General features: G+C 41.6%; 1 protein-coding gene across 2 annotated transcripts in view; it reads left to right on the forward strand.

Annotated features, from left to right (window-relative positions):
• Positions 1-206: 206 nt before the first annotated feature.
• Positions 207-19,642, forward strand: part of MAN2B2 (mannosidase alpha class 2B member 2) — a 31,656-nt gene continuing 12,220 nt past the window's right edge. For both annotated transcript variants that reach the window (XM_071743988.1, XM_071743989.1), the window contains exons 1-7: positions 207-427; positions 4,370-4,516; positions 7,859-7,964; positions 9,840-10,012; positions 12,690-12,805; positions 14,391-14,568; positions 18,139-18,337. In XM_071743988.1, the coding sequence (XP_071600089.1) occupies positions 302-427; positions 4,370-4,516; positions 7,859-7,964; positions 9,840-10,012; positions 12,690-12,805; positions 14,391-14,568; positions 18,139-18,337 (1,045 nt within the window). In that variant the 5' untranslated portion in view covers positions 207-301. The remainder of the gene's footprint in view (positions 428-4,369; positions 4,517-7,858; positions 7,965-9,839; positions 10,013-12,689; positions 12,806-14,390; positions 14,569-18,138; positions 18,338-19,642) is intronic.

Raw genomic sequence — 19,642 nt, forward strand, 5'->3', positions numbered from 1 at the left:
AATAAAATAAAACAAAATAAATTTTTTTAAATCCTCTTCCCGAAAGGAAAGCTGCTCTTAAACCCATCCCCGAACAAAGCCTCCTCTCCGAACCTGTCCCCGGGCCATGAAGATGGCACCCGGGGCGCGGCCGCCACCGCCTCTTCCCCTCCTGCCGGCCCCGGGAGGCGGTACCGAGGCGGAACCGAGGCGGAACCGAGGCGGAACCGAGGCGGAACCGAGGCGGAACCGAGGCGGAACCGAGGCGGTACCGGGGCTGCGAGCGGGAGGCGGAAGCGCGGAGGGGAGCGGAGGAGCCGCCATGGTCCCGCTGGTTCTTCTCTTGGTCCTCGGCTCCCTCCCACCCGCGACGTGGGGTTCGGGGGAGCTCCGGGCTTTCGTGGTGCCCCACAGCCACATGGACGTCGGTTGGGTGTACACGGTGCAGGTGGGGGGCCCGGGAAGGGGTTTTGGGGGGGTTCGGGGGGGTTCGCAGCTTGTAGAGCTCCCCGGAGTTGGGTCAGGTTGGCTGAGAAGGAGGCGGTGACCCAGATTCTGCTGCAGGAATTCCACTCGGGGGTATCTTCACCAGCCCCTGGTGCTTGTGCCTGTGTTCTGCAGGATGCTCCTGATGGATTTATTATTATTATTTTTTATTATTTTAATTATTTTATAATTATTTTAATTATTATCATTAATTATTATTTTTAATTGTTAATTTTTAAACGAAAATCTTCAGCCTTTTCTTTAGTGTGCTGTGATTCTGTGCATCCATTCTATACATCCTTGGGGGTTGGACTAGATGACCTTTAGAGGTCCCTTCCAACTCAGATTATTCTATGATTCTCTGATTACCAGATCCATAGAATCAGACAAAAATTTTCTTCCTATTTTTGTTTGTCTTGCTGCTAAGGCAAAACCCCAGGAAACCTTTTTGTCTTGGCTCAGAGAGGTGGCCAGGGTGGGCTTGGAGCCTCATTACCTAGTAGCAAAGTATTGAAAAATAAAGGAGATGCAGAGCAAAATAAATCAGGTGGTGCATTAATAGGTTTTATATTGGTTAGTTGAAGTCCTGGGTTCTTCATTAATATGAATTTCTTTCATTTAGATGAAAGATGCTGTGGATACTTCAGTAGTGTAGTGATATGGCATCAGATGTTTAAAAATAATAATAAAAGAGAGCTAATGGCTTACCCAAAAAAGCTCTTCTGTGACTGTGTTTTGTGAATTTTTCCTGCAATAATTCCAACTCCTAATTCCTACTCAATAAACTGCACCAGAGAAAACCAAACTACTTTTTGGTTTGGGTCACTCAGTGGTTGAAGATCTCCAAGGAAAATGAAACACATCATTTTTTTTTTTTTTTTTTTCAGTTTCGTTGTGGTTGAGAAGATGCAGTTGCTTGAAGCTTTAGTTCCTCTGCTGTTAAAATGTATAGGAAACTTGTTTAAATTAAAACTGTGGGTTCCTATTTTACATACCAGGCGTGTTAATTTTTAGTTGGGTGAGAGATATGTTAATGATTTTCAGATATAGGTGTGTTGGTTGTGGTGTGTGTTCTGAAGCAAGTTTTTAAGCAGTGGTTTAAGTAGAGAAGTGTTGTGGTTGGTGTTCAAATAGCTGTGTGATAACATGCAGATAACTTTGTGGGAAGAAACATCTTTGTTTCAGCCATTGCAGGAAATTCTAGGATTTCTGCTGCTGCCTTTAGACATTCTGTGTCACTTTAAAATTAAATAAGGGGTAGAAAACTGGAGCTGATCATCAGAAGTTGTTCTGGGAAGGGTACTTGTACATGATATTACTCCATGTGCACAGCTTTTAAATTCACATGATGATGTTCCTGTGATACCTTGGGATGAGCTATAACCATCTGATAGATAATTTGGTGGATACAGCTGCCATGTTGGCATTCCAGTAAAATCCACACAGGCCTCATTCTGGAATACAGGTTGCCCCTGGAGAAGGACACAAGCAGGATGGATGCAGAGATGCTGGTGATTCTGCACCAGCACTCAAGCTCCTTTTGGGCTCTGCCAGTTTGGTTTTGCTTTATCCTAAAACATGGAGCAGAATGGAGTTATTTTTCGTGGCTGAAATTGCCATAATCACTTTATTTTGCTTTATATTTATCAGTGGATAAATGTTGGCATTCCAGTAAAATCCCCAGTTCTCATTCTGGAATACAGGTTGTCCTTGGAGAAGGACACAAGCAGGATGGATGCAGAGATGCTGAGGATTCTGCACCAACACTCAAGCTCCTTTTGGGCTCTGCCAGTTTGGTTTTCCTTTATCCTAAAACATCAAGCAGAATGGAGTTATTTTTCGTGGCTGAAACTGCCATAATTGTTTTATTTTGCTTTATATTTATCAGTAGATAAATGTTGGCATTCCAGTAAAATCCACACAGGCCTCATTCTGGAATACAGGTTGCCTGGAGAAGGACACAAGCAGGATGGATGCAGAGATGCTGGTGATTCTGCACCAGCACTCAAGCTCCTTTTGGGCTCTGCCAGTTTGGTTTTGCTTTATCCTAAAACATGGAGCAGAACGGAGTTATTTTTCGTGGCTGAAACTGCCATAATCATTTTATTTTGCTTTATATTTATCAGTGGATAAATGTTGGCATTCCAGTAAAATCCACACAGGCCTCATTCTGGAATACAGGTTGCCCCTGGAGAAGGACACAAGCAGGATGGATGCAGAGATGCTGGTGATTTTGCACCAGCACTCAAGCTCCTTTTGGGCTCTGCCAGTTTGGTCTTGCTTTATCCTAAAACATGGAGCAGAATGGAGTTATTTTTCGTGGCTGAAATTGCCATAATCACTTTATTTTGCTTTATATTTATCAGTGGATGAAGCCAGCAAGGCACACCAGCAGCACAGAGTGCTCTGAAGGAACACTTCTGATAATTCAGGCCATCAGAAACTCAAGGATAAATGTGCATGAGGGGTTTTAAAATATGTTGGTGCCTTGTCTCATGATTTATGGCAGTGTTGATTTAAGGTAAGCAATGAGGGACAGGGTGAGCTGTTCCCTCAGAGCTTCCTTTCCCCAGGCAGAGGGTGTATTTTGGAGCAGAAGGGTCCTCGTGGTGGATGTAAGAACTTCATCCTTCTGAGGAAGTGTGCAACGAGTGTGAGGTTTTGGATCTCTCTCCTCAAGCCCAGTAGGTGTTGAGCACAGCCCCAGAAGACAATCATAGAATCATAGAATCCTAGAATCCTAGAATCCTAGGGGTTGGAAGGGACCTTGAAAGATCATCTAGTCCAACCCCCCCTGCCAGAGCAGGGCCCCCTAGAGTACATCCCCTAGGAACGTGTCCAGGGGGGTTTTGAATGTCTCCAGTGAAGGAGACTCCACAACCCCCCTGGGCAGCCTGTTCCAGGGCTCTGTCACCCTTACAGTAAAAAAATTTTTTCGGATATTCAACTTGAACCTCCTATGCTCCAATTTACACCCATTACCCCTTGTCCTATCACTGGTCACCACTGAGAAAAGCCTAACTCCATCTCCCTGACACTCACCCCTTACATATTTGAAAACATTGATGAGGTCACCCCTCAGTCTCCTTTTCTCCAAACTAAAGAGCCCCAGCTCCCTCAGCCTTTCCTCATAAGGGAGATGTTCCACTCCCTTAATCATCTCAGTAGCTCTGCGCTGGACTCTTTCAAGCACTTCCCTGTCCTTCTTGAACTGAGGGGCCCAGAACTGGACACAATACTCCAGGTGTGGCCTCACCAATGCAGAATAGAGGGGGAGGAGAACCTCTCTTGACCTCCTAACCACACCCTTTCTAATGCACCCCAGGATGCCATTGGCCTTCTTGGCCACAAGGGCACATTGCTGGCTCATGGGCATCTTCTTGTCTACCAGGACCCCCAGGTCTCTTTCACCTCCACTGCTCTCCAGCAGCTCAGCCCCCAACCTATACTGGGACATCGTGTTGTTCTTCCCCAAATGCAAAACTCTACACTTCCCCTTGTTGAATTTCATCATGTTTCTCCCTGCCCAACTCTCCAGCCTGTCTAAGTCTCTCTGAATGGCAGCACAGCCTTCTGGTGTGTCAGCCACTCCTCCCAGCTCAGTGTCATCAGCAAACTTGCTGAGGGTACATTCTATACCCTCATCCAAGTCGTTGATGAAGATATTGAACAACACCGGTCCCAGTACCGACCCCTGAGGGACTCCACTGGTCACACACCTCCAACCAGATTCTGCCCCATTGACTACAACTCTGACTCCTTCCTTTCAACCAGTTCCTGATCCACCTCACTACCTGATCACCAAACCCATACTTGATCAACTTATCTATTATGCTGTGAGAGACGGTGTCAAATGCTTTACTGAACAAAACAGAGTTTATTTTCTCCTTTTTTTTTCTTTCAGGAAAGCATGAAGGCTTATGCAGCAAACGTCTACACCTCTGTTGTGGAAGAGCTGGGGAGAGGGAAGCAGCGCAGATTTATTGCTGTGGAGCAGGAATTCTTCCGGCTCTGGTGGGATGAGGTGGCCACAGCCAGGCAGAAGCAGCAGGTGAGTTGTATCCCAGCCAGACTTCTCTGCTCCCAAAGACTCCACACTCTTCTCAGGGACCAAGGAAGAGCAAAATCCTTCACCATTTCATTTTTACCCAGGTCTCGTGCAAGCTGTCTCTGAACCTGCTGCTCCCTATGGAAGGAGCTGAGCTCTGAAGGGAGCTGCCAGGGGTTAAATCCCCAGGTGGAGATGAGAGCAGTGGGAGGCAGCAACCTTTGCACTGAAGACTTTACACTTTCTGCTTTCATCACTGGCTTTTCTTGCTTGGGGACGTGCCAGATCCCAGCTTTCAGATGTGGGAAATTCTGTCTCAAGTTGAAGCTTACAAATTGCTGCCTAACAGGCTGGTTCCAAGGAGGAATTTTCTCTTCTTTCCTGTTTTTCCTGTTAAGTACTGCTCAAAAAAAACCAAGGATCATGCAGCAAAGAGGTGACAGCAGATTCAGCATCACTAACTTGTTTCTTGGATGTTCTGATTTACAAGCTGACATCCCCTTCAGTCTTTAGAGCTTTGATCTGAGTATTGTGGGTTTTTTTTCCTGCTAAAGTGACCAAAAATTTTTGTCATTTCTTCTTTCCTCTGGCATGAAACAAACATGATGAAACCTAAGGGCAGGCAGATGGATGAGCAGCTTGGCCTGGGTTGCATGGCAGTGCAAGATGCTTCAGCTTTGGATCCTAAAACCAGAGGATGTCCAGGTGCAGCTCCCATAGGCACACTCAGAGCACCTTGGTCTGGTTTGTTATCAGAATCCAGCCAAAACCAGTACACCACATGCAGTATATTTCAGTTATTTTAAGTGCTAGATTTTTAAAGTGTTGTGTAGAAAAGGCTCCTGGTCTGCTTTTTTTTTATTTATTTCTTTTTTTAATTTACTCCTTCCCCAGATTTTGAATTTTCTGTGATGGTTCAGTAAATAGCAGCTTACAATCTGTGTGCTGAGCTCTGGATGAGAGGTTTTGCTGTGGATAGGCTCTGGTTCACTGGTTTTGTACAGGGTTTTTTTTTGCTTGTCCTTGTTTTTAATTACAGAAAACTGTAAGTCTGGTGAAGGAATAAGGAAAAGAGCATAGGAACTGCTTTTGCAGGGACAGAAGAGTCACTTTCTAGGGTAAATTAATGCTATTTCATGCTGTAACCCCAATATAAGGGTTTGTTTTTCTAAAATCCATTCTTGCTGTTATGTGGCATCCAGAAGAATAAATGTGTTATTTGACCTCAGTTGTACAAATGATTCAGCCTTTAATTTCCTTGCCTAATTACTGATAATTGTTGCTTTAATGAATTTTAGTTCTCTGACTTAGAGTTGCTTCTTTGAACAGTAAAATGGTTACAACCAAATTAATTTTAAACCTGTTTGTCAAACCTTTAATCTCTAATAATATTTAAGAACTCTGGTGCTTCCTGAGGAGTGAGATGTTGCAAATATTGGGGCCTGAAATTAGGTCACCCTGGTTGCTGTCCTGCTTTTTCCACTTGAACTTTAGCATTAATGATTTTCTGTAGTGCAGGCATCCTAGTTCTAGAATTTCCTATTTATTTTTTTTTCTTAATTCAGTGTTTTTTTCACAATACAGCTTTTAATTCTGGATTCTTTTGGGATGTTTATTTAGGATTAGGTTGCTAGCATTAAAAACTGGTAAAAGGTATGGCCTGGGTGCTGAAGCTGATTTTTCATTTCAGACAAGAGAATCTATAGGAGTGAAATGTGGAGGTATTCAGCCAGGTAGGAACCTCTCAGTTCTCAGTTCATGTTATTTTCAGTGTTTTCTTGTGTGAACCATTTCTGTTGCCCTCCCTGGCTTGGTGTTAATTAAGGAAAAAAATGTGTAGCCACTTCTGCCTGGTTTGTTGGGCTGAGCTGATGTAAGAGGAGTAGTAGTTGACACTGAAATGCTCTGATATGTTCTTCTACTATTAGCAGGCTACTCCTTGTAGTATTGTAGTGTGCCTTTTTTTAGTGTAGTGTTACAGTGTGCCTTTTTCCTTGGTTCCTCTTTTTTTTACCCAGTTCTGGTCAGCAATAGTGCTTGTCAGTAGAGATAGTTGGGTTTTGGTTGTTTGGTTGGGGTTTTTTTTTGTTTTTTTTTTTCTTTTTTTCCTAAGAGTGGATATTATTGAAATGACCTGAATTATTTTTCTTCTGTTTTCCAGTGGTTCCACAAACCTTATATTAAAACAAAACATTTCCATGGCCCAAAGTTTGGATGCTGTTTGGACATCCACCCAAATGGGAACTTTTGATGTAGGTTAGAAGCAGTTCTGTGCTGACACCAGATATCAGTTATCTGCTCTCCCAGCATGCTAATCAGTCCCCACAGTTGCCTGGAACTAATTTCTGAATGCTGAGCCCTGAAGCATTTTCCCAACATTGGGAAGGAGAGGAATGAGTATAATCAACATTGACAATCTGGCATCATATCTGAGCAGACACAGGGGCATCCACTGAAGGGTCCTGGGGAAATAAAACATCATAGCTCTGGATTTGGCATCCTGCATGACAGATTTAGGGGAAAAAAAAATAAAAGAGAGGTGGAGAGTGAAATACATATTTATACCAGTTCTCTTTGATGGAAGTTTGAGGTATCTGTGAAGTTCTAGGTAGTGAAGTACTGATAATAAATAAAAACAGAAGTTTCCCTAAGGGGGCACAGAATATTTCTCCCTGCATCCAGCACATTTGCTTAAAGTAGTACTTAACAGAATACTTGTCTGTGGTGGCTGAAAAGCAATAAAATAATCAAATTAAAAGAAAACCACAAAATCTTGAACAGTTGAACCAGCTGTAATAAATCAGCAGTTTTTAAACTAGGACCAAGAGGCCAGAAATGAAGGTAAGCAGTGGGATTATCAGGCAAGCAAACATGCTACATATGAAATAACTATTTTTTAGTACAGAAATAACTATTTCTGAATAAAGAAATATCTATTTCTTAGTAAAGCATCCTGCCTCATGTCATGGCTGTCTGAAGGCAAGGCAGGAGGGATGTATTTGTGGCCACAGCCACACTCTGTGTCCCCCCTGGATCCCACAGATCTGAGTCTCCAGACTGTAAAACAAAACCCTGGGAGCCTGGCCTTTGCTGCTTGATGATTTTGCTTTCTCATCCAGCCACCCTCTGCCTTTCCTAAGCCAAGAGAGATACAGCAGGAGGGAGATTTTGGGAGAAGCTCCAAGATCTCTGGTTTAATCCCCCAGCTCTGGCTGCCTGCAGGCAGGATGCTGAGCTGTGTATGGGGACAAGCCTGGTGGTGTGGGTGATGTGCTGTGATCTGCAGTGAATTTTCAGCCTTTCTGGGCTGCAGTGATGGTTTTGTCTTTAATTTCATTATCCCAGGTCCATGAGTTACTTCAGGAAGGACAACTGGAATTTGTCATTGGAGGGCAAGTGATGCATGATGAAGCTGTGACACTAATTGATGATCAGATTTTACAGCTGACAGGTATGCACATTTGCACTTAACTTTTTATTTTCCCTTCTTCTGACCTTGAGCAGCTCAGTTGGCTTTTCATTTCTCCACCCCAAGGCTGCTGTTATTCCCTTACTCTTTTAGACCTGACTGAAGGAACTTTTTATTTTTACCTGCCCATGAGTTATCTGTATAAAAAGTTTTACTTAAAAAAACAAATCCCACCACTCAACAGTTTTGCAGAAAGCAGAAAACTGGCTTGAAGTTTAATGGACCAGTGGCCTTGGGTGTGTATGTTTGAGAGTTTAATCTCTTGGGAAGAAAGTTATGGTGAAATTTGTTAGTATGAAATGCCCTGGAAGAAAATGCTTGTTACACCTCTCCAGCTGATGGTTTAAAGAGTGCTGTAGTATTTGGGGTTATCTCCATCTGGTAAATGAAAAAAGAGGATAAATCATGCCCCCCCAGTTCTACAGATGCCTGTGATATATAATAAAGGAGGAGCCCATTTTTGGGGGTGAGAGGGGAGGAATTAGCACCAGCTCTCTGCCATGGCCCCATTTCAGGGCTACTCTGGGAGCAGCTCTCTACATGGGAGGTTAAAACACTTTTAAAGGTTGTTTTGCAGGCTTAGTACAGATTTCTCCAAAGAAAAAGTAATATTGACTGAAGTCTTTTGGTTAGATGGAAATGCAGCTTTTTCTTTCAGTAGTGTTAGATTGTTTCCAATATAATATTTAATTCTGCACATAAACTTTTTTTAAAGAAAACCCAAGTTTGGTAACTTATTCAGCAGGAACAAAAGTATTAAAATCCCTTAAAATTCTCATTTATTTTTCCTGAATTTGCTCAGTTTGAGTACATCCAAACAAAAAAGTGCATCCTTGCATTGCGTGTGAAATTTTTCTTGAGATGACAAAGCCAGTGCTGACTTTTGGGGGTCTGCATTTCATGTCTTTTCCTATTTGTCCAGCCAGATGTCTTTTGGAAAAGCTTATCAAACTCTGTCTAAAATGTGCTTCAGTCAGGAGAGTTAAAATAAATACATTATTTATGAATATATTCACTAGAGAAGCTGTTTACCATGGGAAAGGAAGTGAAAAGAGAATGCCTTGCAACCTGCTATTCAGAAATTTGGAATCAAGTTAGTCCAAAATGGGGAAGATGTGGTTGTATTTTCAGATACTTCTGAGCACAGTCCCACAACTACAAAATTAAGATCTGCAATAAATATATTTTTTTAATGATAATGAGGATCCCAGTGTGTTACACTGGAGTTGTGAATAAAATTGCTCAGCTGGTTGGTTTGCTTTCATTTAAATGATTTCTCAGAATTTATTCTGTTGTCTGTCTGGTTTGGGGGGTTCTTTTTTTGTAAATACAGTACAAATTTATTGACATTGTAAATAACATCCTGTGTCAAGATTGCTGCCAACCTTTCTTTTTTTTTTTTACAATTGAGGGTCATATTTATAGTAGTTTTGATCCTGGATGGATTCCCTGTCCCTGTGGCTTTGATATGAGACTGAAACCTTCTGAGAATGAGCTGTATAGTTGGTGTAAAGATAAACTAAAACCCAACTAAAACTTGGTGTTTTCATGACCTTAAGTTGGCCTGAAGTGCATTTTCCCAGGGCTGCCTCTGATCATAATTCCTTTTTCTTACTCACCTTTTATGATGTTAATAAGTTGTACTTGTCACAGCCAAATAAATATTGTCAGGGTGAAACTTTCTGCTTGTATTTGTGAAATTTAATGCATTCATTCAATTCCTGACACTTTAAATGCTTTGGAAAACTGCAACAAAGAGCTAAATGTCAAGGGCTTATTTGGAATTCCGTGTACCCACTGCATCCATGACAGGAATTGGTGGAAGGGTTCCTAACACAAGCAAATTTTGCTTTGCAGAGGGCCATGGATTTTTGTATGAAACTTTTGGGATCAGGCCTCAGTTTTCTTGGCACGTTGACCCTTTTGGAGCTTCAGCCACCACCCCAACTCTTTTTGCTCTGGCTGGTTTCAATGCTCATCTGATTTCTCGGATCGACTACGATCTGAAGGCTGCCATGCAGAAAAACAAGGTAAAAAATAAATAAATCCTCAGCAATAGAACCCACTGCCAGCCTCTGCTTGGAGTAATCTAAACCATGACTTTGGGATCAACATCCCCTTGATCAATGCAGAAAACATAGGTATTCTTAAAGTCAGATGCTGGTTGCATGTGGTAACAGTGAAATATGTTGAAAGCTTAAAATGTGGGCAGTAACAGCTCCATAACTTCTGGGAAAGGATAAAATGTTGTAGAAAGATGTAAAATGTAAAAAATGTAAAAAAAAAGAAGATGTAAGATGGAAAAAAAATGTAAAATGTAAGCAGCTGGGCAAGAAAAAAGTGGGCACTGAAGTAAAAGTATTGAAACTGGAGGCATCTAGGCTGGGTTTCAGCTTCCCTTGAGAAAATCTTAGATAAGCTGTTTTTGGGTTTTTTTTAATAGACTTTTTGTAAGTGTTGTGTGTGTGGCTGGGTGCACTGGCTGTCATGTTTGGAACATGGATTTGTGCCTGTAAGAATGGTATTGCTGGGTATGGTTGGGCTGGCAGCTGAAAATTCTCCTGAACTTCATTTTTATTTCATGTTTTTTGCCTCCTCTCCCTGTGGCCCATACACAGGAAATGTTTATTTTTTCATGTCAGTGTTGGACCCTGATCTGTCATCAATTTTGCCCCCTAAATCAGGTGAAAATAAGTACATTAGTATCATTATTAGTACATTATTCATACGTATCATTAGTACAAAGTGAGCATTAGGGGTACAAAGTGAGCATTTTATGGCTCTTGAGTGAAACTCAAGCATCCCTGAAGAAGCCAGCAGAATTCCTGCTGGATTTGGTGAAGCCAGAACCACCTGATGCTTGCAGTGAATTGCATTATTGCTAACATCTTTTATGACCTTTTGGCAATTTTTTTCCCCCCACTTAATTTTACTTCTGGCACCTGACACAAAACTGGAAAAATTCAGTTTTTTGCTGCTGAAGCACAGATTCCCACTGCCTGCAGTGCAATCCAGGATCTTTCCTCCCTTGGAGGAGTTGAACTGGAAGAAGTATAGACCGGTCAGCCTCACCTCCATCCCTGGAAAGGTGATGGAACAACTTGTTCTTGTCACTATCTCCAGGCATATCAAGGACATGGGGGTCATCAAGAGCAGTCAGCATGTTTTTATCAAGGGTAAATCATGTTTGACTAACGTCATAGCCTTCTATGAGGAAAATACTAGGTGGATAGATGATGGAAGAGCGGTAGATGTGGTTTATCTTGATTTCAGTAAAGCATTTGACACCGTCTCTCACAGCATCCTTGTAGATAAGTTGACCAAGTATGGGTTTGGTGATCAGGTAGTGAGGTGGATCAGGAACTGGTTGAAAGGAAGGAGTCAGAGAGTTGTAGTCAATGGGGCAGAATCTGGTTGGAGGTGTGTGACCAGTGGAGTCCCTCAGGGGTCGGTACTGGGACCGGTGTTGTTCAATATCTTCATCAACGACTTGGATGAGGGTATGGAATGTACCCTCAGCAAGTTTGCTGATGACACTAAGCTGGGAGGAGTGGCTGACACACCAGAAGGCTGTGCTGCCATTCAGAGAGACTTAGACAGGCTGGAGAGTTGGGCAGGGAGAAACATGATGAAATTCAACAAGGGGAAGTGTAGAGTTTTGCATTTGGGGAAGAACAACACGATGTCCCAGTATAGGTTGGGGGCTGAGCTGCTGGAGAGCAGTGTAGGTGAAAGAGACCTGGGGGTCCTGGTAGACAAGAAGATGACCATGAGCCAGCAATGTGCCCTTGTGGCCAAGAAGGCCAATGGCATCCTGGGGTGCATTAGAAAGGGTGTGGTTAGTAGGTCAAGAGAGGTTCTCCTCCCCCTCTATTCTGCATTGGTGAGGCCACACCTGGAGTATTGTGTCCAGTTCTGGGCCCCTCAGTTCAAGAAGGACAGGGAAGTGCTTGAAAGAGTCCAGCGCAGAGCTACTGAGATGATTAAGGGAGTGGAACATCTCCCTTATGAGGAAAGGCTGAGGGAGCTGGGTCTCTTTAGTTTGGAGAAAAGGAGACTGAGGGGTGACCTCATCAATGTTTTCAAATATGTAAGGGGTGAGTGTCAGGGAGATGGAGTTAGGCTTTTCTCAGTGGTGACCAGTGATAGGACAAGGGGTAATGGGTGTAAATTGGAGCATAGGAGGTTCAAGTTGAATATCAGAAAAAATTTTTTTACTGTAAGGGTGACGGAGCCCTGGAACAGGCTGCCCAGGGGGGTTGTGGAGTCTCCTTCACTGGAGACATTCAAAACCCACCTGGACACGTTCCTAGGGGATGTACTCTAGGGGGCCCTGCTCTGGCAGGGGGGGTTGGACTAGATGATCTTTCCAGGTCCCTTCCAACCCCTAGGATTCTAGGATTCTAGGATTCTAAGTGAGGTGTGATGCTTGTGGAAAGCTGGGCTTTTAGCTGGATTTTAGCAGCACTGGCAGGGTGCTGTCTCCTCTCCTGCTCCATCAGTTTGGATGGGAAGAGGCAACACAGAGCCCTGCTTGGGGTCCCATTGAGTGGCCTCAACTAAAACACTAAAATTACTGAAAATTGGAGAAGGGAAGATGGGCACTCCGAAACCTGAAGGTTTTAATGATGGGTTTTCTGTGCTTGTGATGAAAGGTAATGGTTTCTTACCATTTTTCTTTATTTTTTTTCTTTTTTTTTTTTTCAGAAGCTTCAGTTTGTCTGGCAAGGCTCCCCTTCCTTAGCTGACACCCAGGAGATCTTCACCCACGTGATGGATCAGTACAGCTACTGCACCCCATCACAAATCCCTTTTTCAAACAGGTCTGAATATTCCCCAAATATAAAATATATTGCTGGAATTGATGCATTTGCTTTGACTCTTCTGTTTCAGCACCATTCTGCTGCTTTCTCCTGACCTGCAGCAGGTCAAGGAGGTGTCTGAATTCCTTGGATCTGGTTCAGGATTATTAAGCCCCCCCCCCAGACAGCTCCTCAGCATCATATGTGGAGTTTGCTCAGTGCAATTGGATGCTCAGAAGTGATTCTCATTATTGACAGGCATTAAACCTGCTTCAAAATATTGACAGGCTTTAAAAATAAAGTTTTCTAGCACCAGGAAGCTTGGAGCCCGTGTGTGGCTTTTATCTACATAAATATCTTATATCAGTCCCTATAAAAAATATATAGAATAAAAATATGAAAAAAAAAATATAAAAAAAATATAAAAATCAGTTGCTATGAACAGAAGGTGACCAAATCAGGGCTGGTTTTTTTTGGTTTTCTATGTGGAAAGTTGAGATTTAAAAACTCCAGGAAGCCCAGTCTGGGCTTGGCTATTGCTGATTGATTTTCTGCAGATTTTTGGCATTCTATTAGGCTGAGATTTTCGTAGTATCTGTGTATAAACTAAAGCAGCTAAAATATTCCATTCACTTTGTGGAAAAAACCCAAGAGCTTTTGAAAACTTTATTTTGCTCCTTGGCTTATCTGGTCAAATACTCTCTGTACAAAGTCTGCTTGGGGGAGCATCCACGTTGTTCAAACCTTCCTGGTTTGTCCTGTGATTTCCTTGGAAAGGAAAAAAAAAAAGCAGCAGGGACTTGGGAAGCTGCACAGTGCAAAAAGAAAAGTGGACAAACTCCCCCCTATCCCCAGTTAAACACTCAACCCTAAATGCTAGCAGTGACTATAAACTGATTTTGTTTTATTTTATTTTATTTTATTTTGGTTTTATTTTGCTTTTATTTTGTTTTTATTTTGCTTTTATTTTGCTTTTATTTTGCTTTTATTTTGCTTTTATTTTGCTTTTATTTATTTTGGTTTTTTTTGTTTTTTTGTTTTTTTTTGTTTTCTTTTGTTTTCTTTTGTTTTTATTTTGTTTTTATTTTGTTTTTATTTTGCTTTTATTTTGTTCTTATTTTGTTCTTTTTTGTTTTTATTTTTGTTTTTATTTTGTTTTTATTTTGTTTTTATTTTGCTTTTATTTTGTTCTTATTTTGTTCTTTTTTGTTTTTATTTTTGTTTTTATTTTGTTTTTATTTTGTTTTTATTTTGTTTTTATTTTGTTTTTATTTTGTTTTTTAATTTTTTATTTTTATTTTATTTTTAATTTTTATTTTATTTTTTGTTTTTATTTTATTTTTTGTTTTTATTTTTATTTTATTTTTTATTTTTATTTTTATTTTATTTTATTTTTTATTTTTTAATTTTTTTTAATTTTTTAAAATTTTATTTTATTTTTATTTTATTTTTTATTTTTATTTTATTCCTATTTTATTCCCATTTTATTTTATTTTATTTTAAATCTTTTTCCCTGCCTGCTTGAGTTTTATCCCAGCCCCCCCGATGTATTTTCCCCAGCTGAATAAATCCCATTTACATCCCATTGCTTTCTCCTTCTCTGTAGATCAGGATTTTATTGGGATGGAATTGCAGTTTTCCCAGATCCCCCCCGAGATGGTGTTTATCCAAACATGAGTCTCCCAGTCACCCCAGCAAATCTCCAGCTCTATGCCCAGACCATGGTGGAAAATATTAAGGAGAGAGCAGCCTGGTTCCAAACCAGGGATGTTTTGTGGCCCTGGGTAAGTGCAGCATCATTTTGCAGCACACCTTTGCTTTGCTCTATTTTATTGCAACATTTACTGCAAAAAAATGCAAAGTGTTTTCCTCAGAAGTAGAACCCAAATATTTGATTAATAACTTTTTAAAAACTCCAGTTCCTTGCAGAGTCTTGCCAGCTGCCTACCAGGTCTTCTGCCCTATTTTAGGCAGAAGGAAATGTGACAAAATTGTGAAAATACACGTTGCAATATTACTTCTTTTTTTTCCTCTCATTTTGCCTTTAATGAGTTAATAATTTTGCCTTTAATGAGTTCCTTACAACAAACCCACATTATCAGAAATGACAGCATTGCAGGACACTGCTTTACATCTTAGGTAGACAAGGTCTTTTCTAATTGATAGGAGTTTTCTTACAGGGTAATTTTACACAGTTTTGGTATTTTAATCAGAAATATATCCTGGTTTGGTCATCCAAAGCCTTTTTTCAGCAATTTGCTGTGGTGATTGCATCCTACATGCAAACATAGTCTTGCTGTTTTTAAGTCCTTAAAAAAAGAATAAATTTCCCAAAACTGAAGCTGCAGCCTGGTTTTGAAAGCTGATGAATGCTGCAGGTCCCATAACTACAAAATTAAAGGATGTTTCACCACAAGAAAAGAGAAAAAACATTTTCTGACTGGTGCAGCTTTGAGTCAATGATTTGGGTTTTTTTCCTGCATTTTTGACACTGCTTATATTGATTTTTTTGGTTTTTTTTTTTTTTTTTTGTAGAGGATGAGGAGAGAAGTGGGATATAATATTCTGTATGAGGAAGTTTGGACCAGTAGTAATAAATTCCAGATATCTAGATCTGAGCCTGCAGTTTTGCAGGAATGTAAGAAAATTGCAGTCTCTGACTTCCTGATCTTTGTGCTTTAAACAAAGCCATAAAAGTTGGTTACTCATTCCTACATCTTTCATAGAATCCTAGAATCCTAGGGGTTGGAAGGGACCTGGAAAGATCATCTAGTCCAACCCCCCCTGCCAGAGCAGGGCCCCCTAGAGTACATCCCCTAGGAACGTGTCCAGGTGGGTTTTGAATGTCTCCAGTGAAGGAGACTCCACAACCCCCCTGGGCAGCCTGTTCCAGGGCTCTGTCACCCTTACAGTAAAAAAATTTTTTCTGATATTCAACTTGAACCTCCTATGCTCCAATTTACACCCATTACCCCTTGTCCTATCACTGGTCACCACTGAGAAAAGCCTAACTCCATCTCCCTGACACTCACCCCTTACATATTTGAAAACATTGATGAGGTCACCCCTCAGTCTCCTTTTCTCCAAACTAAAGAGACCCAGCTCCCTGAGCCTTTCCTCATAAGGGAGATGTTCCACTCCCTTAATCATCTCAGTAGCTCTGCACTGGACTCTTTCAAGCACTTCCCTGTCCTTCTTGAACTGAGGGGCCCAGAACTGGACACAATACTCCAGGTGTGGCCTCACCAATGCAGAATAGAGGGGGAGGAGAACCTCTCTTGACCTACTAACCACACCCTTTCTAATGCACCCCAGGATGCCATTGGCCTTCTTGGCCACAAGGGCACATTGCTGGCTCATGGGCATCTTCTTGTCTACCAGGACCCCCAGGTCTCTTTCACCTACACTGCTCTCCAGCAGCTCAGCCCCCAACCTATACTGGGACATCGTGTTGTTCTTCCCCAAATGCAAAACTCTACACTTCCCCTTGTTGAATTTCATCATGTTTCTCCCTGCCCAACTCTCCAGCCTGTCTAAGTCTCTCTGAATGGCAGCACAGCCTTCTGGTGTGTCAGCCACTCCTCCCAGCTTAGTGTCATCAGCAAACTTGCTGAGGGTACATTCTATACCTTTGTGAAGAAGTAGAGAGAAACAGATACACAGACACCTCTGTAGCAAAGCTTAGCTGTTTTTTTCATGATAAAAAAATAGTTTGGAGTGCTTGAGTTATTTTATTTCCCCTTCCATTAAAAGCTCAGGAAATACCTTCACATTTAAAGCACTTTTTTGAGAAGTTATATAGACAAATAAGTGCTGGTTCCTGATCTGAAGGAAGAGATATTGGGCTGTGGGGCAGTAAAAAGTCCAAACCTGCTTCTCAGGGGCCACAGCCACCCCAGCACATCCCCTTCAGAGCTGGAAAAAAACCCCAAAAACCTGGCTTCCTTAATTTTTTTTTTTTTTTTTTTTTTTTTGAGGAAGTCCATTATGAGGTCTGGTTTGCACCCCCTGACTCAGGACTTGGTTTGAAGCCTTTCAGGGGCTCCTTCCAGCTGGGAATTGTTTCCCAGTTTGTGCTTCCAGCCTGCAGAAGGTGTCTGGGTATCCCAGAAGAACTTTTCTGATTGGAAGTAAAATTTCCACTTTTCTGATGGAGTCTGAAGGGGTCAGGCTTGTGCCTTGGGATTCCTGAAGGAACTGGCAGTGATCTTAACTGGATAAAACTCCTAAATGAGGAACAGAGGGATGGGTGGCCCTCAGATGAGGGAAAGAGGGAATAATTCCCTCTGAGTTCAGCTCCATCCTGGGCTGAATGGGTTCAGCTCATCAGCTGAAATTCCTTGGGCTCATCAGGTGAAGGCTGGGGCTGAGGATGGGGTTGCAAAGCAAATGGAGCTCCCTTGGCCATTTCTTCAAGCAGCTGCTAAGCTTTGGAGGCAAATTGTTTTTTTGTTTTTTTGTTTTTTTTTTTAATTTATATTTTTTATTATGAAAACGAGATGGGGGGTTGTTCTGTGCAGTGTTCTGTAGCTCTCTCCAGCACAGGGACATGAAGGGGAGGATGCACTGAGCTGGAAGGCTTCAGCTGGACCTTTTTATGTGAGGTTTCTTATAATATTATTGTGCTTCAGGTGGATGCCTGCACTGATACCTCTTCTGAAAGAGAATCTGTGTGGTGTCCTGGCTGACTGACTCCCTTTTTCCCATTTAGCCACTGTAGCTGAACAAAGGCATCAATACTTATGTCTGGGTTTGTATTATATTAGTTTGGTTTTTTTTTTAATGTTTCTACATGCAGATAGTCTGTATCAAGACACTTTCAAGAGGAAGCAGAATTTGTGCAACCATGATAAACAAAAAAAAAAAAAAAAAAGTTTTAATATAAAGTGTGTCAGCTCTGGTAACTCTGCAGATGCTCATCCCAAGCATTCCAAGTGATGAGGCTCCATTTGTACTCCAGGGTTGTTTTGTTTCACATCATTTTGTCTCCTCAGCACTTCCTGAAGCTGCCACCATTCTCCCCACCAGAAAATGAGAATTTATTTTCTGCTAAGTGGGAGGAATGCTGTGTGAAAAGGAACCAAGGTTGTCATGCCAGGCTTTTAGGCTTGCATTTCCCAGTTGCTCCCATGGCACACCATGGGATGCCAACACACTTCTCCCTGTCTGTAATGTTGATTGGCTACCAGCAGATCTGGGCCAGTAGCCCTGTCCATTCTTCACATTTTTTAGCAAATAACTTCTATATGGGCAGCCCAGATCAAAATAAATCCCACTTTGACCTCATCTGGCATTCACAGGGATCATCCTAAATGACCTGACCCGAAGTCACTTGACTCTTCTTGAATTTTTAGGGCTGTGACAAACAATTCTTCAATGCCTCTGTTCAGTTTTCCAACATGGATCTGCTGCTGGATTACATCAACAAGCACTCTGAGGAGCTGGGTGTCACTGCCCAGTATGCCACCCTTGGAGATTACTTCCAGGCTCTTTATAGCAGGAATCTAACATGGGAAATTAGGGGCTCTCAGGACTTCCTCCCATATTCAACAGGTAACTCAGTTCCCAGCTGCAGGGCTGTCTGGAGTATACATATTTAAAATCTTAATAAATGGATTTAATTAATCTCCTTACAACATTTATTCCCCAGGGGTCCTCTAATGGATAAGTTGATCCCAACTCAGTGGTACAGGAAAGGTGGTAGGGCAGTGGTTGGGGTATTTTTTAAGGATAATTTGAAGCCATGAGTTTAGGTGACCCTAAAACGAAAGAAATAGGCAGACTCAGCAAGAAATCTCACTGAAGGTTTTTTGGTTTGCAGTCTTTAGATAAAAATGAGGTGCAAAGGAAAGCTAAGCACAGGGAATATTCATGTGGGTGATGGCATCCCAAGTTTTCCAGTGAGCTGAAGAGCTGCAGACAGTGCAGTAATCAGGTTCTGATTCAGAGAAAGCAGTGATACACATGTAGGGCTTATTCAGGAAGATTTTGGTGGATGGGTGGAGGAAAAGAGGACTTTAAAGTATGTACCTGGTAATATTGTCATGGCAAAGGTGCTTCGTAGAGGTGGAGCAGCACAGCTGATAGCAGAACCCTGTCCTGCCATTAGAGCTGTAAATAAAGATATTTAATGAAGCTCAAAACAGGTGTGGAAAGGACCCAGTGCTCCAGGATCCAAGGAACTGAAAGGAAATGGGAGGATAGCTAGAAACCAATGGATCCATGGCCAAATGGAGCCATGTCCCATGGTTACCATTAAAGGAACTGGGCTAGAGATGGGAGAGATGGAAAAGGCTGGAGGAGAAGCCAGGAAGGTAACCAAGGCAATCTGAAAGCTCTTGGTGTACTCCTTGGGTAGTGCAGTGGAATTAGGGGGTGTCACAGTGAAAGAGTTGGTGCTGAGGATTTGGTGTCCACACTGTAGCCTTTTTTCCTGTAGTTCTGTATAATCTGGGTATATGGATTGAGTGCCCATTGATGTTTATTAGAGACCATTAGAAATCCACTTTGTGAGCTTTTTAATATATTTAAATATTTATTTTTATATATTTAATATGTTTATATTTTAATATATTTTATATATTTATATTTTTGACTATTTACTTTATATATTTTAATATTTATATATTTGTGAGCCTTTTCTATAAAGCAAAGCCTGGTAGGTAAGGGTGACTTATAGCTTCACTCCATCACTTTTTTTTTTTTTTTTTTTTTTTTGGCACTGTGGATTTGTATCTCAGACTATTACAACCCAGATTCATCTTAAACCTCCCATACTCTGTACTCTGCTAGCTTTTAAATTAATCAAATTAATTTAATTGCTTCCTGTGAATCGTTGCATGGGCTGCTCCCTTATTC

The sequence above is a fragment of the Heliangelus exortis genome, chromosome 4 (assembly GCF_036169615.1).
Source record: "Heliangelus exortis chromosome 4, bHelExo1.hap1, whole genome shotgun sequence".
Classification (NCBI taxonomy): domain Eukaryota; kingdom Metazoa; phylum Chordata; class Aves; order Apodiformes; family Trochilidae; genus Heliangelus; species Heliangelus exortis.